Genomic DNA, 25,363 nt, shown 5'->3' with positions numbered 1-25,363 from the left:
TTTCTCCCCTCAAGAATCATCTAAAAAGTTTTTTTTTTTTCTTTTCACAGCAATGGACATGCAAAATAGATTCCTCCAGCGGTTTACTGTCTGTTAACCCCCCCACTCCAACCATAACATGTACACGATATAAGTGGACTTTGGTGATGTCAGCCATACAACCGAATGCTGAAATAGTTCTGTAAGACCGAAAAGCAAACAGACCCGGAGCGAGACTGAGGCAGTGACCTGTCAATCACAAGGTAGCCCCGCCCTGAAGCATGGACAATAATTTAGGAACTTTGGCCTCACTTTAGAATACTAAAGTTGACCAAGCAGGGTGAATTATTAATAAAATTAGTCTGTATTTCTTGTCTCATCAGTGTAACTGTAAATGACTTAATATTATAGGAATATTATCAAAGCTGCACTCATCCATATTTGTATACGATGTACTGTATATGTAATGGGTTGTATACAAGATGTTGCTTGTGGTGATTTTGCAGACAGTATCCATGTGCAAATAGGGAACTGCTATGACAACATTTTAAAGGAGATAACAGACAGTCTCCAGTTGTTTACAGCGCTGAACATTTCCTCTAGATGTTTTGTGCATCTGGGCGCTGGAGTGAGGGGAGTTAATTATCAACAGAAGCACATGCTGCTTCCACTGCTGACATCACTAACGGCCAATCGCATCGCCGGTTGAACGTCTTGTGATAACCCCAAAACATTAGACGCCAGTTTACACCGTTGAGTCACCTCAGAGAACAAAGCGGACCCCGCTGAGGTGGAGTGTGTGCTGTTGTGTTACATGACATACCTTCCACAGCCTGGAACATGTAATTAATGTGAGTGTGTGTGTGTGTGTGTGTGTGTGTGTGTGTGTGTGTGTGTGTGTGTTTGTTTGTGTGCAGGCACTGACCTCCAACGGCTTCACACCTGGACGTCATCTCCCAGAGCACAAGGGCCATGGAGTAGATGTCGGTCTGTTTGAAGGACTCCATGTTCTCCAGGTTGAGTCGGGCCTCCAGCACTTCCGGAGCCATGTAGCGCGCCGTACCCACCTGTGGCAAAGCGGAGACATCAGGTGGGGGTTAAACACCAGTACACACCCGGGTCGGTCCAGCGTCAAAAGAAAGCCCAAGCTTTCAATACACTATCTGGAGGGCCACACAAACCTTCAAGTCTCCCACGACTACTGAGGTATGATCGTTTCATGCAGCCGATGTATTGTCAAATACGGTTTCCCCCTCAATGTGGTGACCCCTTTACCTAAACCTGGACTAAACGTTGTCCCCTCAGCGTTTTAACAGGATGGAAACAGACTTCAACGTAACTCTGGGGTCAACAGCAAAGTATCCTCCGCAAAGTTCTGACCCTTGAAGACTCGCCAATCGTAGCGTAGTCATTCCATGGTCTCACATTGTCTTCATTTTCTCCACTGCTTTTGTGGATTTGGAGCCAGTCATGGTTAAACGTTGTGTAGTAGTGATACGTGTTACCCGTAGAGAACGGATGTAGAACTGTAACTTTAGCTGCTAATTGTTTACTGAAGGTATACTCTTTAATAACTGTATCAATAGGTAATGACCACCTGGCTTCAGAGGAACAGTGTTGCTCCAAGTCCAAACGTATATCCAGTCAGTCTGAAATCCACTCAGCTTGTGAGTCTTGTTCCACCCTCCGTGACATTATAAAAAGCATATATGATAGTATCAATATATAATATATTTTTTTTTAATCATTTGACACATTGTCGACATTCCCAAAAGAGAATTTCAACAAATACAACAAAAAGGTTCATGAAATTCATTATCTACCCGCCGTGAATATACAAAGGCAAAAGGCTTGCAGGCAAGATTGTTTCCCAAATAATAGAACCACGCTGAGCCCATTTTTTAGACAAAGAACAGTGTGCGGCTGCCCTTGTTTCTTACAGGTTTTTCTGCGCTGGACCACATGGACACAAAAAGAAGTTATAATTACAACCTACTGGCTGGGAATTTGTAGTTGTGAATAGAACCTAACGTGACAGTCACAGATCAACATTTAAACGTTTGAATGGATAAAACCAAACCTCAGAGAGCACAGGAACAAATAGACAGGATCGTGTCATTATGGGCAGGTTCTTTCTGTTTGTATGTACTTTATGTAGTGTTGTACCAAATGTAAATTCACGTTAAGCTGGCAATGCGTTGTCCCAGGGTAAAGTCAAGGAAGGAAGGTTAGGAAAGTAATGTCCATTTCCTACTGCTTCATGCTGTACTTCTAATCCACTTTCAGAGGGAATTATTGTACTTTTTTACCTCATTTGCCACAACTCTTAATTACTTTTCAAACTAAGAAAAGCCTTTATATCTCTGTTTACAATATTGTAGATTTCTATACAATTTTTGATTGGCTTCACTTTTCCCGCCCAGAGGTTAGCGCCTGATTGTGAAATGTCTTTGTGCTTAATTTAAATGAGAATTTTGCGGGAGTGGCTTAAGAGGGACGCCTGAAGGGACAGGCGCTATCAGCGGTGCCAACTCTGCTACTTTCTCGTTGGATTTAGCAATTTCTGGAGCTTTCATTGGAAAAGAGTTGGCAAAAAGGGGCTATGGTTTTTGGTTGGGTGATTCTTCCACCATCAGTCATATTTGTATATTAATGAGTTGGAGTAGACTCTTGATTGATGATTTGGTGCCATTTTTTTTCTCTAAAGGACTTTAATAACGTACTCAAATGCAAAACCATCTATATATAACAAATAAAAGGAAAATAAATCAGGAGAGACTTTTTATCTGACCTGTCCACTGTTGGCCAGGTCGTCCACAGACAGAGTGCTGTCCAAACGGAGTCCGAGCCCAAAGTCACACAGGCACAACGTCAGGTCGTTCTTCACCAGGATGTTGGAGCTCTTCAGGTCGCGATGGACTATGGGCACCTTTAGGGTACAATGGAAGGACGAGGAGAAATACCAGATATAAATGAACCATTAAGACATTTTGAATTTCATACTGCAGGCATTTATTACACCAGTGCGAATTATATTATTTGTTTAATCTGATCAATATCAGGACATAAAGGAAGTTCAGGAGTGATGTTTGTTTGCTGTTTGTTTTTTGAAAATGACAACAGTTGTTATAATTGCACAGTCCTTAGCCAGAGGACACACTGAATTCAAAAGCACAAAATTAGTTATGAAACTAATGCGTATAATGTTCGCTAATTGTATCACTTATCACTGACCCCGCTTAGCTTACATATCGATGCCATAACATCATATGAAACAAAGTGCAAGCTGTTATGAAGCTGCTGTGTGCGGCTCTCTTGCTGGGGGGTCTTGATGTGGTGTGACGTAATTGTAGCATATGACTCTTCACACATCAAACATCAGGGCCACTCTCTCTCTTTGCAGAGGATCAAACAGTGTTTGGCCGCTTGCTTGTGAGAGGATCATGTGACGGGCCAGGAGGTCACTGGCCGCGGTGTTCAGGCCCACCTTAGGGCGCCCACAGAGGAGGCGGTCGCTGTGCAGGTGGGCGACGCCCCGGGCCAGAGACAAGCCAAGCACCTGCAGCTCCTCCCAGCTGATCACATGACGCGTCAGGTGCTCCTGGAGGGCAGAGGGATTTTTGATGAAATTATGAATGGAAAAAGTAAAAAGTGCAGCTGCTGCCTTTCTATTAGCAATGGTAATAATTCTAATTATTAGTAATAATGATGAGGTTTGGACTATTGTTTAGACAAAACCAACATGGTGATGGTGTCGTTTTGTCATCAACATCTTGAAACATTGATCAATTAATCAGTTAAATTAAGTAATTAAAATGATCACCACCTCAAACAACTACTAGAGTACAATCCTGGATGTATCTATTGAAATAATATACAATAATCCCAGGTGACGTTTTTCTGCTTTTAATGCTTTTTGTAAATTTATCTCACTATATTTGCATCTTTCTACGGAAGTAACTTTTTTAATGCTTTAACTGTTTAAGAGTATTTTTACAGTATGGTAGATTTACTTTTACACAAAGGGTACCTTCCCGCTCAACAGCCTGTAGCTTAACTGCAACGGGAAACTCCTCATCACCAATGTATAGACTGGTTCTGGCCAAATGTTAACGATTTTCTTTTATCTGTAGGGTTATTTCCATACGTTTGTCAGTAACGTATCATTAATAACCTGAGAAAGGCAACAACAACATCAATACATTGACAGTGAGATGCAATGAGCCGTTACGCCGTTTGGAGGCTGGCGTCTCTAAATTAATATTAGATTTATTTCAGAAAATGTTTTTCACATTAGTCAAAACATTAAAGGACAATACGGTCCAATTTGAGATACAGAGAAGCTACACTAAGTAAAGGGCCTAAATACTTTCCCAACTCTGCGCTTAAGTTATACTGTCCTGTTCATGGTGGGTTACCGTAAGGTGCCAGTCTCACCTGTAGGTTTCCTCTGGGGTGGAAGGCGGTGATGAGCCAGTACTGCTTCTCCACCTTCCGCTCCTCAGCCGTCAGGAAGTGGACGATGTTCTCATGCCGGAGGTCCATATAGGAGAAGATGTCTTTCTCGTTTTTCCAGGAGGCGTACTCCTCGTAAGGGAAGATCTTCACGGCCACCGTCTCAAACTGATCCGAGGTGGTCTGTTTCAGCTTTGCTTTGTACACCTGGGCAAAGCGACCCTTACCCACCTGAAAGGGGAGCAAAAGGGATGAAATTGGTAGGAATTTAAGTTTTGGTGGTTTGGTTTAAAACAAAACAAAAGTGCCACCAGGTCAATACCAGCATATCCAGCTCTATAGGCAGTGGCTCGGTGTTGTGGTTCAGGTGGTTGGCGTGCGTCGAGCTGCTGTCCGACCCGTCGTCGTCCATCATGATGGCGCACGCATCACAGTCCAACCCACCGGCTTTTGTCTTACGCTTCTTCGCGCTTCTCTCCCACTCTTGGCTCACGCGTTGCCGGTAGGCTCGGTACCAATAGAACATTCCAGCAACCACAACCCCCATCGTCAGCAGGGGGAGCAGGCTCACCAGGATCACGGACAGCAAAGCATCGTCCGGGGTTGGATCCACGACTGGAGATACGGATGAGACGGATGATCAGCGGTCAAAGAGGTCTTTGTGGCTGTGCAGTTAGGTGAGGTCAGTTGTTGTGGTTTATTAGTGACGGTCTGAATGTACCTTTTAAGCTGATGTCACAGTGTTGATAAAGGAAACAGGATTGGCGCTAACCTCCGTGCGCCAACAACCAGCTCAGCTGCAATCATTTCATTCGATTCCAATGATCAACTTCCTCAGTAACTGTTAACTCACCCAGTTAATCACAATTCACATGATTCTTTGGCGTGGTAACACTGACACATGATGACTCTAGTCAAGCTGTGTGGTTAACGCTGGCTTGATATCAAACACTTGATCCCTCGTGCAGGTAAGGGCCATTTGAATTCATCACAAAGAAATTACTATATTAGTGGTTTGGATCCCAAACAGCGTCTGGATTCCCTTCATGTCCTGTTTTATCTAGTGCTCATAAAACTTTCTTTGCCTGAAAAGGTGGTGATGTAAAGACAGGTCTTTGTGTGTTTACGGTTCTGCATGAAGCAACACTCGGCAATTTCCTCCCACTACTCATACAGAAACAGTCCAACACAAGTACACAAAAGGGAAGTCCTTCTTGAGGCCTGAGCTATGAAAAAACATATAATACATATAAAATATGTATAAGTATATATATACAGTATGTGTGTTTGTGTATCTTTAAGTTTGTAAACTCAGAAGGTAGAAGACTATGTGCTATATCAATAGGCCTACTGTGGTCACTGCCAACAGCCTTCATAGCTTCACGAGGTATATCATTAACTTCCTCCTCTGTCAGCTCGGACAAACCGGCCGCCAAGCCTCGGAGCTCCAGCCTCGGGGAGAAAACAGTCGGGGGCCTGTCTGCCTCGGCTCGGCCTGGCCCCGGCTTTAGCTGGGCTCCTTTTCAAAGGTTGTCTCTCTCTGGGAATATGACTGTCCTAAGCCAAGCCGCCACATTGGCGAGCCACGAGGAGCTTGGAACCGAGGACTTAGCGTTGACGTGCGTCTATTTCGCATTCAGATTTTCCTCCGAGTGCTCCTGAATGAGCATTACAACGTCTAAATGTTATATACTGTAACAAGATCAAAATCACATTTTACGGCAATTTAGTTTTTTAGTTAGTTAGATTTTTTTGTTATTCTAAATTAAGCTTTTACACCATTAAATCTCAGAAAGAAATGTTTTTGGTCACTAAATAGTAAGTAGTTAGTAAGTAGATGAAGATTTAAAAAACAATATATATAAAACGTTCTCCAATATTATAAACTTTATATACTTAAATACTTAAATAAGGATAGATATTATACTTACAATACATTATAAATTTGTATTCAATATATATTTCATTTAAGGTAAAATAATTTCTCTTCAACAGCGCAATGCTGCATTCAAAAGGACACTTTCTGGACTGCATGGCTGATGGAATGAAATACATTCAATCTAATCTGTTTATTCTAGTCATTTTGTTTCTTATTATTCATATTCTCAGCAAACTTTTCTCCTTGTGTGAGTTAGCCACACGTAACATTTGGGTCTAAATATCTCAACCATGACAAAAATAGCATTTAGCATTACTGTTGCTGCATATTGTCTTGCAGCGTGATGCTTAGATGCTAACAAGATGCACATGTTCTTGCATGTCGAGATCAGTGTTAAGCATCTTGCTTCTAGTATCAATGCATTTAAAAAGAAAGGAAAGCTAATGCTTCTTAAGCTAGCAAGTTAATGCTACTTGGAAGTCTTTGGAATTTGGTTTATTTGACACTAAATGACACATAACTACAACCTTTGAAGCACGCCACAATTAAGTCCAAGGCCTATTTCCACCATCTTCGAGGAAGACACGTGCACTTGATGATGAAGATCAGTGTCGTGTGTCGACTTCTAATTAGCTTAGCTAAAGGTACGTCTGATTCACATGTTAAAACCTTAACTTTGGCCTTTTACAAGTGGGTTGCCGTTGAATCATTCATGAAGGTAAGTAAGTAGAAATATTCAGAGGAATATCTTCTCTCGGGGTTGTAAAGCAGTATGTCTCACTGAAATAGCTGCTGGCAAAGCCGTGGATGCAATGAATCAAAAACGCTGAATATAACTTTTAAGTGGGTTGTGAAAATGTATTTTCTCGCCGTGATTAGAGTGTATGAGTATTCATTTGTGGTAGCAGAGCAGATCAGACGGTGCCAACACATGCTGGCAATAGGACTTGTGTTGACTTTTCCAATCAGTATGCCAACGTTTTCTCATGCAGTCTTTGTGGAGGTTTGACACATCATTCCAACTAATAAAGTTAACCTCCGGCTTGCAATTACACATGCGTGTGTGTTTCAGGATGTGAATGCTGGGTTTTCAAACATTGCCATCTCTGACTCAGGCTCTCAAATGCTCGATCTGATCATTAATTATTTGGATCCAAGCAATTTCCTGGAGGAAAACAACACAGCCAGACTTGATTTCATGTTCAAATTGGTGGGTAGATGGACGCCATCCTTAACACTGATGAGGTACCTGCGCACTTCGCCGGGCCAGTTTGTCTGATGCAAGGAAAGATTTCCACTGAGACTTTTACTCTCATTATTCACATTGACTTGATCAAACTCAAAACCTTTGCAGCTGATAATCTGCAATTCCTTCAGCTGTATGGTGAGACTTCTCCTTTCACCCTTTTCTGTAATAAATCGCTGAACTTTAACAGTGACATAGAGACGGATGGTGTCCAGCATAATTATGATGTCTAGAAATAGCAGCTGGTGAACCGATGCCCAGCTTGAGAGCTGCTGTGGGAAGCTGAAAGATAACGTCTTCTCCATCAATTTATCCGTTCGCTACAATATGTTGGATTCATGTTAATGTGTATTCAAAAGATAATGAATACAATTCTGATTCTGAAGACATTTAAATTTGTGGGAAAAAAATGGTTGAAGACCTCACTAAACTAAAGACGTCCTTGTGCGCTTTGAATTTCTAACGAAGTCAATTGTGTTGAGCATAAAATTGAACAGTAAACAGTCTAAACTTATCTTTATGCTCTGAGAAAAACAAAAGCATTTCTCCCCGCTAATGTGGGATAGATTCTTCAGTTAGTACAGTGTTTCCCAAACTTCTTCTGTTGAGCCCTCCGTTGATGATATAAGAATATTGACTCAAGGTGAATCTTCACGTGATAAGAAAGGAAGTAAGTTGATGTTTCAGTGGGCTTCAAACTGTCTGCTGCCAGTATTTTGGGACTCAACACGCCGGGGTCTCTTCTCTTGGCCGACCACAGTGCTTGTAAAGCCCAGGGACTGATATGACTTGTTATTTTTCCATACTTTTACCTTTTTTTGTGCATTACTTGTGGTGGTCGCGTCACCTGTTACAGCTGATCTGATCTGCGCTTCAAACCAGTTTTAAATCTGTCCATCCTCCACAATGCAACCGTATTTATCTTTTGGGTTGGTGGTTAGAACACAGTGTATGTCATGACGGTTCCGCTTGATTTCTTTGTCTTTAATTTGTATTACTTAGGTGCAACCCTGTGATATAGTGCACAATATTTACCACTTGTTTGCAATTGCAATTTTTATGATTTTATTTTAGAATTTTTGTGTGTGTGTGTCTGTGGGCCTGTGCGTGTGGCTGGTTATGAAGTGGCGCCCTCCATGTAGTTCCTCCGCACCTCTGCTAGGGGGCACGCCCACCAGTTTGGGAACCACTGAATTAGAACATCAGCATTTAGAGCTGGGAGAACACACTGTGTCTAAGAAGTGGAATCAGTCATTGTCAATGGTTTTCTGGCGGAGGTTTTGAGTTGTTGCCGCCATCCTGATTTTTGGCCCCTTGTCATTTTATTTTTCTGCAACCAGTATTCAACTTGTTTGACAAGATAAAGCAGCCATACAATCCTAAATATAGCGTACACCTAAACAGATTAATTTAATCTAAAATACAATTTTATTCAAAGAAATCTGTAATATTTTTTAAAAACCTGGACAAGATTGACAACAAATTGGTTGTTTCAGTATTCGCTGTGGTTTATAATTCAAGGTGTTACACGTGTCACAAAATAAACACATAGAATAAAGAAGAAGTTGTTTACCATCTTTCCCTGTGGAGTGAACTGATATAAATAACCTGCCTTATCCGGGATGGTATCATATTATGTTGGTCGCAGCGTGAAGGAATTCTGCCACAGGGAGGCTGGTGACACAGACTAAAAGTGATTATCACACTCACTATTTACTTGTCATGGCAACAATCTCCTCCCACATCTCTCCGTCTCTTTATCTACTTACACATCCCATTTGACCTGAGTGAACTTTTTTCTTTTCCTCCTCTTTTCATGCATCGTGCATCCCTATAGAGCAGTCTGTGCTGCACAAATGAATATCTGGCCCATTCACTGACAGCAAGCCAACATTCCACAGCTAAGGAGGAAGTGAAAAAATAAGAAGACAAAAAAATGACCTCGGAACAAACATTCTTTCCCTAAATTGCTCCAGGACCACCTTATCCTCTTTCTATTTTGTTGGCAAAAGTGTTTCTAATTAATTCTTCCGTTACCTTTTCTTATTTTTATTTATTTTTCTGTCTGAAAATCACCAGTTAACGTCACGAGGAAGAGTTCCTTGCATGAAAAATATCAAAATAAGCCATGAAAAGACTTGCCGGAAATTAATTGGCTCCGCCTACAATCTCATTCCTCACATAGCGTGCGTCCACGTAGCCGGGATGACTTTGTCAAGAGCACAGCTGTAAATGCAGCTCTAAAGCAAATAGCATGTGACTGTGAAGAACACGTGTGTAACTGACACTGGCTGGGAGGCGAAATCATCTTTACACGATCTTAATTAGAAACAACTGCCGAGGCACAAGTCTCAGAGTGAAAGCATTGACAGACGATAATGCTGATGGGCTGCGAAAGACATCATTTTTGAAAAGTACCCTAATTCTGGCCAGGCTTATACAAAATTGATATAGTAGTCAAAAGAAAAATTTGTTTCCACCTACTCAGATTTTGGTCCGCAAACAAAATATTTCATTCGACATACTGGAATGATTTAATTGTGTTACTTGTGTCCAGTCCACAACTTCCAGTTCTGAAGAGTGAAGCCACCAGGGGGCGACTCCTCTGCTTGCCTGTGAGAAAATGACTCAACTTCTGTCTTCATTTATTTCCTCAGTAAACATTGTAATCATGAGTTGATGGTCTCAATCATAGTCTTCAATGAAGGACGATGTCCTTCTAGTCAATTTGGGTTCATTTAACAGTCACATTCACCAGGAGGCGGGGCGCGCTTTTTGCCGTACGACACTCCTTCATGTATGGTCACTTATGTTTAATGTTCGCAAAAAACCCAACATGCCAACGGCCGTGATGCAAGGTGGTGATGGACGGATTGGACTCGAAGCGGCGATGCACGAACCAATAGGAACCAAACGCTTCTTATTTACACAGTCTCTTGTGCCAAGCCATCCAAGCAGTTTACGAGCTATGGGCTGAGAGAAGATTTCATTTACTGCGCTGCGCAAAGCCACCGGCAACTTTGAAGGTAAAATATATTCTATCATGTTACTCGATGAAAGAGTTATTGTTGGGAATCAATCAACACACCTCGGATGTTAATGTGACAAACGTGAGCAATCCACTTGTTTTTATCGCCCCTACTTCTTGATTTTCACTTTATTGGTGTGTGGATCTGTCAGCGCTCACAGATCGGTATGTGAACAGATTAATTGCTGACATTTTATTTCCATTATAACAACCCATTCTCACATGTGCACACGCCAGTTTAGTAGGCGGTGCGTCAACAAAACGTGGTCTAAGTGATCACATCCCAAAGCGCCCTTGATGTCTCTCGGGTCCACTTGCCCCTGTACTTAAAGAGTTTCCCTCTGCCGGGTTTGAATGTGGCCTCTGATCTATTGCTGCTGATACCAATACGACAATGTTCAGTCCCTCGGGGCGGCATTTGTTTCATTTGAATAAACCAACACCACGACTCACATAAACCGCACACAGAAACAGCATTACGAGAAAGTCACAAGAACGTAACGCAGAAAAATGTGAGGCATTTGTGGAGGAAAAAGTCTTGTCAGTGTTCCAGTAAACAAGCAACTTCCTGCTGCACGTGTCCTCAATGGGAGGGAGGAACCACAACCCTCCGCCTCAGGGCTGCGTGTCTCAGTGAGACAGGCGTGCTGACAGACACATTTCACTTTTTAGAGAAACCACTCGTTTGACGGAGCTTGTAAAGCATAAAGTGCTTCCGTGCTTCCAGCTGTTTTTAATGCTCATTGATCACGGTACTGATCTCTAGCGTGTGGCCTCATTCGCAGAGGCTTTTGGTACCGGAACGTCATTTATACGAGACGATAGAAGAAACATGCTGCGTGTCGAATGAATCCGACAAGGCTGCATTCATCTCGCCACTACCTGGCGCCGTGGCTGTTTGGCCGCTTTTACCTTTCATGTAGATTTAAGAAAAGTTTGCTGGCCGTGTGAACAACGATGCTCTAATTAACAGACAGTTTGTACCAACAAGTCATCACTTGTCACAACACCCGAGCAGATCGGAAGCTCTGAGCGAATCATTGGCGTGGGCGGTGCAGGATTCAAGGGGTGCAGCCAAACCACAGGAGGCAAGTAGGGGAGGTTATTAATCAATAATCAACGCTATCTATCTAGTTTTTAGGTTACTGAGGGACTCATAAATTACGTAGGGTATTTGTCTATGGTTAAACTGATCACAATACGAGAAAATCCTCTGTCTAGTTCAGAGGTTTCCAAACTAGGAGGGCGCAGTGGAACTATAAGTGGGGCTCAACTTCATCCCCGAAATATTAATGATTCTGCGAACATGATTATGTTACCTGCTGTTATATGTGGGGAAATATGTTGTTTGAACTTGTTATTTGCAGAGAAATTAAGTTAATTTGTATTATTAATTTACAATTTAATTGTATTGCTATTTCATTTTCAGTAAAAAAAGAAGAAACAAATTAATTAAAGTGGAAAAGTGAGGTGATATGTATTAATTTTAGAAAGAAAAAGTAATATTTCATAGAGCTTATATACTATTATTATTATTATAATTCAAAACACAAAAGGTACACCCCATTTTTTGGGGGGGGGGCACAGAGGCCTTCAATGCTTCTATATCATCCAAGGTGCTAAAAACGAAAAGCTGTGGGAACCACGGCCTGTCTTCTTTGTGTCAGTCAGGTTTTATCTGTGTTTTGGGTTGATTTCAGGAAAGGTCTTCTTTTGGTTGTATCACTTTAGCCTTTGTTGTTGGCCTCTTTGCTTGGGTTTTGTGAGAAAGTTATTTCAATACATTACTTACTGTAGCTCTACCAATTCTGTTTCTTACCGACAGTAATCTTGTGTGTCTGTCAAAATAAACATACGTGTGGGTGAGAGAAATGTTGTATTTGTCAACCCCAAAAGGACCCTCAGAGTCAGTGTGTCTTAACACTTGACCACTTTTCAGCTGATGTGGAAGGCTCATTTTGCATTAGACATGTTTCGCACACTTTTCTGGGGACCCACTTTAAAAATGACAAACCGGCCTTTATATATAAACTGGGAGAATAGTGAATTTGTGGCATTTCCTCATCCCCTTATAGCCTCTTTTGTTGTTGGTAAACCAACCACACTTAGGAAATATGCATTTGATAAATCACCATATTGTTTTAGTATTGTTTACTCAGGCTAAATAGTTTAAATGTGACACCAAAGACCTGCACTGCCAGGGACTGCGGAGGTGCTCTCTGTCTAGTTCACCATGTGCTGGAGATGTTTCTTATTTGAGTTAAACACAGACAGGAAACCATATGTCTGAGCTCTCCAGCGTGGCCGGTCTACACCACACACGCAGATGCTGACGTAGACACTCGACTTTCTTCTCAGAAGCCAAACACCACGCACTGAACCCTGCAGCTGCCTGTCCTGAGGATCCCCCCTTAGGCCGGTGTTTATGTGTGATGCGCGATCCCACGTTTCCACTTCCTGTTTGTGATGACGGTGCATTATGCAGGAAATCTAAACTGCGCGGTTGCGAAGCCACAGTGGGCACAAAGAATGACTTTTGAAAGCACTGTGACACTCAAACATAAGCACAGACCCACACACACAGTTTCCATCAGTGGTCAAAGAGAAGAGAAGGTGGAAGGAGCGGCGTGAGCGTAGTGACAACCGCACAGGGGGGAATAATGATTCACCGATAAAGAAAGCACCAGCGACCGAGCACATCACGGAGGAAATGGAACGGCGCAGAAGGCAAACAAGCACTGAAGAGCGCGAAATGATTGTTCTGTTCGGCAAATGTTGACAGTTCTGAAACAGTACAGGTCAGATCAGGTCAGATCAGAAAAGCAGCTGATTCTATAGTTGGGCAACTAGACATCGCTTCAAAATGATTTAAAAGTTGTTTTAAAGTATTTGTCTGCTTTTTTTCTGCGCCGGCAAACGATACATTTGAGAGTAAAGAACCAATAAGTGGTAACTATTTATTTGTCAGCATATCTGTAACGCATCACTCATTTGGTCTTTTCATTTCCTTTGTTGGTGATATAAATAGCAATACCAGCAGTATCAAGTGGACCTTTAAATACATCATTCACTCACCGGGGATGAATAAGACTTTGTCGTTACACTCTTCCACGTCTCTACAGGAGCAGATTTCAGCCATCCCGCTCGTGGTGTTCTTCTTTTTCATCACGCAGGTGGAGCTGTTGTAGTCGTCCAGCATGACCCCGTAGAGCGGCTTGGATGGGTTGTGGCACAAGGTTTCAAGGGAGAGGTCGGTCTCGTTCTTTCTCCTGAGAGAAGCGCGGGTAAAATAGTTTAGACGGCGTGTATTAGGATGAAACGGGTCGTATCCCATCTCTCAGATGAGAGGGGGCGCTCCACGCGCGGGTACCTACCAGATGGAGACGCAGACCTCGACGCGGTCCGTACAGATGGATGTGATAGAGCAGTTGGACACGCAGGTCCCCGTGCCGCTGCAGGAGGTAAGCTCCACGTCGCAGAACTTACAGAGCTGATTCATGGAGAATAAAGTTGGCATCCCTGCAGGAAACACACACAGTATCGTCAGGTTAGCTTCATGCTTCAGGCAAGATTTGTTTTCTCATCGGTACACAAAGTTCTTCTGGCTGGAAGCATAAAAAAATACAATCTTCACCATTGCCTTTTTGTTTTTTTGCAACCAATAAACAGAATTGAGCATAATTGGAATGCGGGGAGTGACGTAGGGATGATGTATACGGGTCTGGTGGCGGCAGTGACCTGTCAATCAAAGTCAACCTGCGCAAAAGCATACTCAGCTTTTTGGTTTGTTTGATTCTGAACAGAGAGTAATTTACTAAAAGAACATTATTGGGGTATTGAGGAACTGGACATTGAGTCGGAAGGCTCATCTTCTTATAGACCTCTATGTCATCAGACTTATTTTTACAAACAGAAGTCTGTCCTTCAGTTGGAGAATAGAGACGATGGATGACACTCTCGCATTGGCTTCCCTCAGTAGAACCAGAGGTTGCCGCCTGGTCTGCATGAACTGAGCCGCCTGATAGCCATAGTTCTTTCTCACAAAATGAGATTATTCTTTTGTGAGTGACTGAGAGAGATCTTTTTTTCTGATAAAGCAACATAAGGCTTGACTGAACGTTACTTTCCTAAGTTGGAACAAAATTTAAAAAATGAATACATTGTTAGAAATCTGTTGATGCATCCTGACTGCAAACTACCCGCAGTACCCAACTACAGGACAGCCTCAGCTGTCTGAATTGAACCAGGTCTGGACCGTACACCATTGTCAACGCAGACAACCACAACGAGGAAAACCTCTCCGCCAGGCAGCACTGACTGGTTTTATCAACCACTTCAAATGTGCTGGATGGGGCCAAAGGAAACCATTGAGCCATACAAAAATAGAGTACGGCCACACTAAACCACCGACACTGGCAACCACAGCTGAATCAATAGGTAGCCTGTGCCAAGCTACAGCAATTTCTTACATCAAAACCACTTCGGATACATAAACCACAAAACCTCATAGAATCTTAAAAAATTGCCTGAGCACAAGAATTTCCTGAATGAACCAAGAAATCCTTATTTTTTCATTCATTCATCCATTAAAGAAAGTTGTTTTTCTGATCTGTTTGCGTATACTGTCAGATTTCAGGAAGTAAGCAATGACTGATCTGTCCCCTTCAAAGTTGATCCCATGTAATAAATTAATCACAAAGTCTCCAAAAACACTACTGTGACTAGTCACGCCACAAAGCCCCAGCATTTGTGATCCATAGTTGAAGCCAGAGATACAATGGCGTTGTTTCATACGTCACCCGGGGCTAATGGAAGGCGCTGCATGCGGTAGCCACATGGACTCAAACCAGCACAATGTCTCCCTGTCATTCTCCTTCTCTTCTGCAGACTTGCTCTTCTGACTCTGACCTCTCTGACCTCTGTGGGACCAACCTGGTCTCAGGTAGGTCAGCTCCACGAGGGAGTGCACTGAAATACTTTCAGCTCTGCACATATGGATATCCGCTTTTACTACACTTCTGGTTTAAATAAACAGCAAGACCTTCTTTGGTCTTTTTGAAAAGAATTTGCCTTTCTGGACCTGATATTTGTGAAATAAATGCCCCACCTAATTGGAGCCCTCTGGGATTTGGAACAATTCATGTACTCGCATCCACCCAACTTCCGTTCACATTGTTAACACTCACACTTGATTTTTGTATCTGCTGCTTTGCTCCTTATGACAGATCGATATAGCAGATCAACCATATTTTCCACAAACCCACTGGGTGACGTCACATCGACCGGGTCTACCTCTCGTAAAAAGTCTAGGATCAAACTCCAGTCTGCACTTTTCTTGCATACAACAGTGACGGCAGCCCCCACACGTCTGAAATCCAAGAAATAGTCAAAACAACTGCACAGGGAGCAGTCCGTGGTATCGCTAAATCATTTGACACGCCAGCGGTGCCGGTGGAGCAGAGCTGTGAAACCCGACCAGGGGTCTGAATGCCGTCTAGTTGGACTCCCTTGTGTCTTCAAACGCTACTTACTCCCCTTTGAGGCTTCACTGCTTGGTTGTACGTCGACTAGATGTGTGGTTCTGTGTTTAATGAGCACAGCTAATATACTTTCAAGACACATTCCGTCACATGGTGACATGGAGTGTGGTTGGGGACGGGGCAAAGGGCGGGACATAGCAGAGCGCTCAGAGCGACCTCGGAGACAAATAAAAAGCTGCAGGTTCAGTGTAGCAAAGTGCCACAGAGAACGAATAAAACCAGAACAATGGAGGCAGAGTTGCTCCGTGCAATCAGTGAGCTCAGTAAGACTTTGAATTGTCAATTCATCATTATACTATTGTGCAACACTGCTTGCACATTGGGAGAGCATTATAAGGCTCACATTTACTCAATCAGCTTCGCTGGTAAACGATTGAATTGTTTCACTTTTTTTTATTGCTGCTTGGTTTGAACTCTTTACTTTATTTACTCTCTCTGAGCGCACGTCTTTTTAAGTAACAGGTAGACATTTCTGGGAACTGACTTTTTAATTTAATTTCTAAGAATGGTAAATGTATTGTTCTTGTACAGCGCGTCTCTCATCTTCCCACCCCTCTATGCGCTTTAACACCTCATGCAAATATTTGTATATTTGTTCATCACAGACAGCATGTTCAGGGACATGAATATAGAATACATGGCTATTTGTACGACAACCTCAAACATGCCTAAAATGTTTGACATTGTTAGAGTTGTGAGAAGATACAATCATTTCGTCATTGATAAAAAGCGTGAACCAAGACGAAAGGAAATCCCCAGGATTCACAGTGATCTTCAAAAGTTAGAGGCAAAAGTTTTTTCTCCCTGAACTTTGTGCTGGTGCGGAAAGTTAATGAGCTACTGCGCGTGAAGGATGTGTTGGTATGTGAGTCATTATTTCAGCTGCAAAAGTGCTTTGATTTTTTATTGGGAATGCACACTTTCCCTACTGCTGCTCCATGTGTAGGAATTACAATATGAAAACAATGGTGACCTCAGTGTGTCACAGGAAGACGGGGACTGTCATTAAGGGCTCTTGAAGGCTCCTGAAGGGGCTGTAATTGTTATATGAGATTTCTTTGTGTTAAAACGGGAGGGAAATGTTGCTTGTGCGAACTGCTTCCGTTTGACTATCAGACCAATGATTAACATTAGCAAATACTTTGGGGCGCCAAAGAAATTGAGGAAAGGTGTAAACATTAATTTGAAGACGCTTGAGTAAATAGCACTAATGCTGTGTCCTGAAGTGAAAATGTAAAATTACGCACAGGGTATACATTTAATAATTATTTGTCATAAAGCAATATGATGAGACCATTACTCTAAATATTGAATGTCTCCTTTTGCAACTGTCCTTATGCAAGTATTAATTTATTAATTCTAGAGACCCCCCCCCCCCCGCAACAAACCACCCCATAGGCCCTTTGTCTTATGACCAATTCTGTGTTTTGTTAGCTATTGGCTCCAGTCATGACGGGAGCAAAGGAAGAAGTCAGATGATGTGCTTTCAATAGTGACAAACTTACATTGGTAAATTAAGTTCCGTAACACACATGCTCATTGAACATTAACTACAGTCGTTTGTAACAAGCAGTTTTGTTCCATTCCGCTGAGACATTAAATTGTCTTGATCTCCTGCCACAGGTAGGAGGCGCTAATTTAGAAAACGCAGCAGGAGACCAGCTCCCCTTTCTGCTCACCGTAAACACGAGTCCATAATCTCAATCTTTAGATTTTAGTCTTCTTCAATACAGCATGATGTTTATTTAGAAAGGTCAACACAAAAGCATCTACGTAATGAAACAATGTAATTTTTCTGGAGTTTAAGTGAAGCAGAAACGTTTTGTCGTATGGAAAACAAACCAAGCGCCTGAACCGATCGGCTGGAATGGCCACGTCTACCCCTCCCCTCTCCTCACATCCTAAGCGGTTTGTAAATCCACTAAGGATGTGAGCTCACAGTGGACAGCAGGACGGACAGGAAACTTGACAGCAGTTTATCACCCGTATACAGGAAAAGTCTGCTCCGAACTGCTCAAATGGGAATGGAAAGAGGAAAGAACCTGCACACCAGACGGGCGCAGCCTACTATTGGGCTTCAGTGAAAAGTCCTGGAAAATGTTTTTGTTAAAATAGTTTGCTTTATTTCAAATTGGCAAGGCTCGTTTGGGGAAAGGTCATTGCCGTATATAGAATATGGACTTTTGCTTAATTAATTAAATGTATAATAATGGAGACACCCCTGGAAATCATTGTCTGTTATTTAGTGGTGAAATAGGCGAAACATGCAGTACAAATCTTCTTCTTTTGGCCCTATTCCCATCACGGACACCAGGGGAGACAACTGGCAAAAGGCTCCGGTGCTGAATAAGTGCCCCAGCGGGCGGCCCAGCTTTCTCCGTTCAGTCTTGAAAGTTATCCTCCCTTTACTCCCTCTTAACCCGACTCCCTCCAACTGGCAGGCAATCCTCTCGTTCCTTCCCGTTTTTATGTCCCTCCCCTTGACTTTCTTCGGGTTCCCCTTCGTCCCTCCTCCTGCATCCATACTGCGTCAAACTGACCCCGGAAGTCGGCAAAGCAAGTCGAGGGGGGAAGGCTCACTAATCAAAGCGAGGCCCTTCAGTGAGGTCGAAGTGGCTGACCCCTTCTTTGTTCTCCTCTTCCACACACTGAAGGACAATGTGGTCTGTGTGAAAACAGAGGGACTCCGGCCTTTCTGGACAGAACGGATACTTAGGTGTTAGCAGCCAGTCGGTAGCGCAGTCCTGCTTGGCGGTATACCAGAGCTTAAAGTTACCATTAATGGAGGTTAGGGGGTTATCAAGTCACCAATCTTATAGTTGTTCAATTTGACAATAATTCTTCTGAGTTTTTACTTTCAATGTATTGCTTGTTCTATGCATCGTTCCAAACAGTTGTGGTTTACTATCTTGTCTCCTCGTATTTGGTACCCCTGTTATTCCTGCAAAGCTGGTATTCATTTCTATTCTCTTCTTGACTTTCGGTTGGATGTGTTTAAGCTCTATTCAAAAAGTATCGGGCCAAGCTTAAATTGGACATCTGTCATAATGACTGTTTTCGCGACCTGTTTTGAATTTCGTTTTTTGCCGAGAAATGTGAGGCACAAGATCTCGGATAAATGAAACATTTGCAAAAAATAAAACGGTAGGTTAGGCAAACATCAATGAAGGACTCGGGTTTTTCATTTACAGTACAATGATGAGGGATCACTACCTACACTGTTATGTTATAGCTGATACTGAATAATAATAATAATGTGTTGCAATAACCCATTACTTGTAGTGATGTGTTTGCCTTTGGTACCATATAAAGGAATGTGACCCTTTTTTCGGTTGTTGTCTCGTTTTTTTATGGTTGATTGTCAATGACATAAAATGTCACATAACATCTTATTATCTAAATACGATAAAATAGGAACTTTGGGTGGAGGAGCGAGGATATCTTTGTTCCAGCCATCAGGGCATAGTTGAATGTCCCGGGTGGCATCTACAGTGTCATTTTAGCCGCCCATTGTTTCAGCTTTGCTGGCGTGTACTATCCTGGTACATCACCGTACATCCATAGGTTCCTCAATGCCCCCAGTCGCCCCAAACGTCCATGCCGACTGTGATGTGGGTTTGCGTCCATGCCGACTGTGATGTGTGGTTTCCGTTATGTCGAACCTGTCTTCTCGCTGACACGCTGCTTAGGTGTCATCTACGTCCACAGTGAAGCCCACTGTTGCAGCTTTGCTGGCATGTAATATCCTGGTATATCACCATACTCTTTAACTTCCACAGAATCCTTGTCGTCCCTGATCATCCCAAACCATGTCGGTTATGTGGGTGACTCGGGTATTTTGAACCTCACAGTCTCCTTGCTGCCGTGATTAGGTGTCATCCACAAACTCATCATCCCAACAGAATAAAGTTGGGCTTATGTGATCAATGTGGATCTCAAAAAGATTGAGTTAATATTGCTGCAGGATAAACTCTCTCAGCTGCACGTGCCCAACTCCACCCGCAGGTGGATCACAGACTTCCTGTCTGACAGGAAGCAGCACGCTCCTGAAGTTTGCGGATGACACCACCCTCATTGGACTGATCTCTGGTGGGGATGAGTCTGCCTACAGGTGGGAGTCTGACCATCTGGTGTCGTGGTGCAGCCAAAACAACGTGGAGCTCAACGCTCTAAAGACAGTGGAGATGGTTGTGAAGTCCCACCTTCCCCCATCACCCTGTGTGACTCCCCCGTCACCGCTGTGGATTGCTTCCGTTTTCTGGGCTCCATTCTCACCCAGGACCTGAATCACCAAGAAGGCTCAGCAGAGGTTGTTCTTCCTGAGGCAGTTGAAGAAATTCAACCTGCCAAAGACGAAGATGGGGCATTTCTACACAGCCATCATGGAGTCCATCCTCTGCTCCTCCATCACCGTCTGGTACGCTGCAGCCTGCCCTTGTCCTTGGTTGTGGCTGCATCCGCTCTGTAAAGAGGTTGATCGGCTGCAATCTGCCATCGCTCCAGGACTTGTTCGCTTCTAGGACACTGGGCAAAAAACTAAAATTGTAGCCGACCCCTCTCACTCCGGTCAAAAATTGTTTGTGCCCCTTCCATCTGGCAGGAGGCACACATCTGTTCGCTGGTGCACTTTATTTTTAACTTTGAACTTTTATTACTTTATTTTTAAACAAACCCATAGCCTTATATTTTATAGCTCTTCAGTCTGCTTTTATGCACCAACCGCCAAGTCAAATTCCTTGTACGTCTGACATATTTTGGTAATAAATGTTTCCTGATTCCTAACTGCGGCGGAGGTGAGCACAGACGTCGGTGACGTAGACAACGTGCAATGCCAACGGTGAGCACGGACGCCATTGCACGTCGTCGTCCGTCTTCACCGTCGACGCGTGAGGCCCGTAGCACATCGTCAACGTCCAGCCAGCTTGAATGAATATAAGTATACACAAATATAATATACACATCGCATTTCGTCAATGACATCCACGCTCACCATCAACGTGGACATGTCACGTCGTGAGCACGGACGCCATTGCACATCGCCGTCCGTGTTCAGCGTTGGCGACATCGAGCCAGCCTATTGCTATGCTATGGTAGGCTCCCTCAATCACGTCGACGATGCCAACAACATCCGAGCTAACTGTGGCGGAGGTGAGAACGGTCGGTGGCGTCAACGACGTGCAATGCCGACGATGAGCACGGACGCCATGCACATTGTCGTCGACGTCCGTGATCACCGTCGACGTGTGAGTCACGTAGCAGGCCGTTGACGCCCAGCCAGCCAATGAATAGGAAGGACACAGTGTTGAGTTACAGAATTCACACAACTCTCAGACTCAAGTTAATCAGAAAAGCGAGAGTGAATTTAGCGAGTGTGAGCTGTACAGTACAACGCTTGGACAGATAGAACGAGGCCTGGGCGCTGTACAATAACAGTTTAGCATCGTCATAATGACTCATCAACGCTTGATAGCCGCGGCCAACGCCTCCTACAGCCTGAACATCCAGCCATGATCGCACCGGTGCAGAGAAGTAACGTCCAGATGTCCGTCAGACATTCACGTGCGTGTACATATCAACGATCACCAACTGTACCATGTATGGTGTGATACACTTCAAACTGCCTGGACGCCACCTGTATACCACTCAGTGGTTTGGATGGAACACACACACAAGTTTCAAAGTCAAACAACCCAAGCACTATATCCAACGATTACAATGACTTTAAAGCTATAATGGCCGTAATGTCCGCGCCAACCCTCCCTATGATTTTGACGGTCTGGCCCACTTTCGATCAAAGTGGGCAGTATCTGGCCCAAACCTGAAGTGAGTTTGAAACCCCTAATCTATGCGATTAATGGGATCGAGATTAATGCTACAAAGCTGCAGCTGTCAGTTACATTGGAGAAAGCAAGACGGTAAAACAAATAGAGGCGCGAGATCCAGCGGAGAACTGTGAAGAGGAATTCCTCCATGTGTCAAACAGAAGGGGGGTGAGTAGCAAACGGAACACTTAATGCACCGCTATGCTGAGCTAGCTGCTAGGCTAAGCTAGCTGGAAGAGTTGCTAGTTTAACCCGCCTCCAAGATGATCAAATGTGTGTAGTTTAAGTTAGGAATTAAACAACAGTGATTACCCATTGTAAGATTTAGTCTTCACAAGGAAAACAAACATTCATTAAAAACAACATTGTAACAACAACAACATTCAATAATCACCATTAATCGACACATTTTTAAAATGTGCGATTAATTAGATTTTTTTTTTAATCTATTGAAAGCCGTAATATAAATGAAAGAATCAGCAAAAGGAAAGTCGTTTTTCAAAGGAACGTATTTATCCAATTCCCCTTTCTCACACAGTTTCCCGCCTTGGCTATTTGATTGAGAGCCTCTGAATAGCTTGTGTTCCGGCCCCACCTTGGCAGAGCACAGGGATGGGGAAACGGACACGCAGGCGGCGGCCTATGTGCGGACACTGAGGTTCCTTGGAAAGGAAGGAAGAAGGAACCTTCCTGTGACAGCCAACGGTTTGCAACATCAATTGAAAGCAAACACAGAAATAAAAGATTAAAATTAAAAAATAAATTGCAAGTTGCTCTGGGTAACCGGGGCAGCGGCTTCCTGCAGGGCCAAGGTGCTCCGTAGTAGTTAGAATAACAAGGAGTTTGTTAATGTGTGGTGGTGGGCAGCATGTGGGCCATGTGGCTGGAAGTTGCGTGTTTTCTTGTGCGAGTGTGTAGGTGTCTATTTGTGACACATACAATGCAGGCAGGACCACACAGTCTCTTCTGGTATGTGGGATTTCCAGGTTGAAAATAGGCCCAATGCACCGTGGGGTGGGGGGGGGGGGTCAGGAACAAACAGTACAGAAACAGGGGAAAAGAAGAGGGGAGTAGGGAACGATGAGGTGTGTGTTCACAGAAACCAAGGCAGAATTGTCAAATTTCAAGCTGTTTTCAATCCACCCACCTGTCACAGAGAGAGTTTTCTGTGGAGGACTGAATGTGGGGTGTTTGGCATGACGGATGGAAAGTGGCCAAGTCTGTTTAAAAGCCACCGTTGACATGTGAGATTGCAGAGTACAGAGCTGCGTACACACAAGGAGACTTGAGAAGAGACACCCCGGGAAAAACAATGTTCCCTTTTTTCATGCACTACGGTGGGTCATATTTTTTCCTCTATAACATATAGGTATTTGTGTCTTTTTTTTTATTTTACTGCTTTGTCTATTTGCGAATGTAGATTTCTCGAAATTTCAACCGAACATATTGAATAATGCCTCATTTGCCTATTTAAACAATACAATGTGATATAAAGAAATATTGTCTTAAAGTAACTAACTAACCATGGTGGTATCCACTAGTTTTTTGTTTTTTTTGCACTTATATCACCTTTTGTTTCTTCAAAATGTATTTGATTGGATATATTTAAATATTTATTCTTTCTCTCAATTACATTTTAATAGACTGATCCAGAAATGACATTTACATTACATGTCATTTAGCTGGCACTTTTATCCAACTTACATTGCCTTTTTCACCCATGGTTACATGCCTGGGGAGCGGTTAGGGGTTGGGTGTCTTGCTCAGGGACACTCAGGGTTTAAACCGCCAACCCTGCGGTTCCCGGCGCACCCTCTGAGTGTTATTGAAGCATAGCTTTCTCCTTGTGACCGTGACGCATGGAGAAAGCTATGCTTCAATAACACTCTCAACACTTTAACAGATTAATTATTTTCTATAGTTTGAAAGTTATTACAGAGAACCATGTTCATATGTTATTAGCAGCCATGACTTATACAACATTGTATTACTGAAAATATGCTGAAAAAGAATTTTCTATGTTTGTTGACAGTATTTTCTGATTAATGGAGTGATGAAAAGAGATATACAACATTCCATCTGTAAAACCCTTTGGCTCTAATAAGTCAACTAAACAAGAATTTTTGACTTCATCAAATGTTCAGGTTTCAGGTATGGAAATGTATGCAAATAAGCACATGTTTTTGAATGACTAGCAGTTTTCAAAGTTTTCAAAAATTAAATGAATAATTATATAGGAAAGTTTCATGAGGGTGTTAATTTTTCAAAATGTTTACTATTTTCACCTGGAGTTTCTCCTCTAGACACTCACCAGGAGCTGATGAACTAACGTTACGTTCAAGTGCATCAGACCTCTACTTTAAATTCGAATTTATATACTTTACTGTATAAAAATAATGCATAACAATGTAAGTAAGGAGATGCATGAGAGCAATATATGAAACCCAAAACTCAAATGTCCAATAACAACACGAATAGCTTTGAAAGGAAGAAGCACCTTAAATGAAAAATACGACATGATTTATAGAACCAGCTTTGAAAGGCGAGAGTGTACATATATACTGTTCAATAGATGATCAATTCTCCCGACTTGTATTATTAGCTAATACCTGGTTCCATGATCCCATAGTAGAGAACACTTGGTCTGGAACCAGGCTGGCAGCGCACTAACGTAACCGCCTGCAGAGCGCAGTCTCAGCCGCGGAGTGCGTCACCTGTTGCGCCAGGCGGCCCGCGGCTCAGACGTTTCCCGGACTCCAACACGCGGGACGCGCGGCGCTCGGATACAGTGCGGCGGCTGACGTCGCCGCGGTTCGCGCAGCCGTTCGTTTAACTCGAGAGCAACTCACCGGCGGCCCCGGGCTCCCGCAGCGCAGCGAGGAAAAACACGGATACAACTCCCCGCAGAGACAGCGCGCGACGCGGGCCGTCCATGTTGCAAAAGCTTCTCATTCACGCGGAATGTGGAAGTGCGCGAGTTCTCCAGCGGAGGATCGAGTGTGACGCGTCCGCTGCGCTGCGCGCTCCTCTCCGCTCAGCAGCTGGAGACTCAACTGTTGAACCATCCATGCGCAGACATGTCTCTGATAGGAAGCCGTAGGAGGGAGGACTCTGTGTGAGTGCGTGCGTGCATGCGCGCGCGCGCGTGTGTGTGTGTGTGTGTGTGTGTGTGTGTGTGTGTGGGCGTGAACAGCTTCCGTTGTGGGCACACACATCTGTTTACACAGTCACGTTATGGGGACCCACCTACTTTTTTTTGGAAAAGAATGAATGTCGTTATAATTGTTGGGTGAAAACACAGATCACAGTTAGGTTCAGTTCCCTGCAAAGAAATGTAAGTTAATGTAATGTCTTCTGGTGTGACAGAAACATTTGATAGAATAACACAATCTGAACACCTCTATGACTATAACA

General features: G+C 43.3%; 1 protein-coding gene across 4 annotated transcripts in view; it reads right to left on the bottom strand.

Annotated features, from left to right (window-relative positions):
* The window catches only part of LOC120810689 (TGF-beta receptor type-2), a 31,494-nt gene extending 6,386 nt beyond the window's left edge, over window positions 1-25,108 (bottom strand). The window contains exons 1-8 of one of the 4 annotated variants that reach the window (XM_040165474.2): window positions 24,799-25,108; window positions 13,962-14,106; window positions 13,663-13,856; window positions 4,757-5,049; window positions 4,417-4,665; window positions 3,467-3,580; window positions 2,771-2,908; window positions 905-1,046 (exon numbers count right to left, since the gene is read on the bottom strand). In XM_040165474.2, coding sequence (XP_040021408.2) covers window positions 905-1,046; window positions 2,771-2,908; window positions 3,467-3,580; window positions 4,417-4,665; window positions 4,757-5,049; window positions 13,663-13,856; window positions 13,962-14,106; window positions 24,799-24,901 — 1,378 coding nt within the window. In that variant the 5' untranslated portion in view covers window positions 24,902-25,108. Of the gene's footprint in view, window positions 1-904; window positions 1,047-2,770; window positions 2,909-3,466; window positions 3,581-4,416; window positions 4,666-4,756; window positions 5,050-13,662; window positions 13,857-13,961; window positions 14,107-23,096; window positions 23,312-24,558 lie in introns of those variants that run through there. The other 3 variants (XM_078095584.1, XM_078095585.1, XM_078095583.1) reach the window with 3 other exon arrangements.
* Between the last annotated feature and the right edge of the window lie 255 nt (window positions 25,109-25,363).

This window comes from Gasterosteus aculeatus, chromosome 20 (genome assembly GCF_964276395.1).
Source record: "Gasterosteus aculeatus chromosome 20, fGasAcu3.hap1.1, whole genome shotgun sequence".
NCBI lineage: Eukaryota > Metazoa > Chordata > Actinopteri > Perciformes > Gasterosteidae > Gasterosteus > Gasterosteus aculeatus.
The sequence above is the reverse complement of the archived record's forward strand: the minus strand, read 5'-3'. Positions and strand labels throughout refer to the sequence as shown.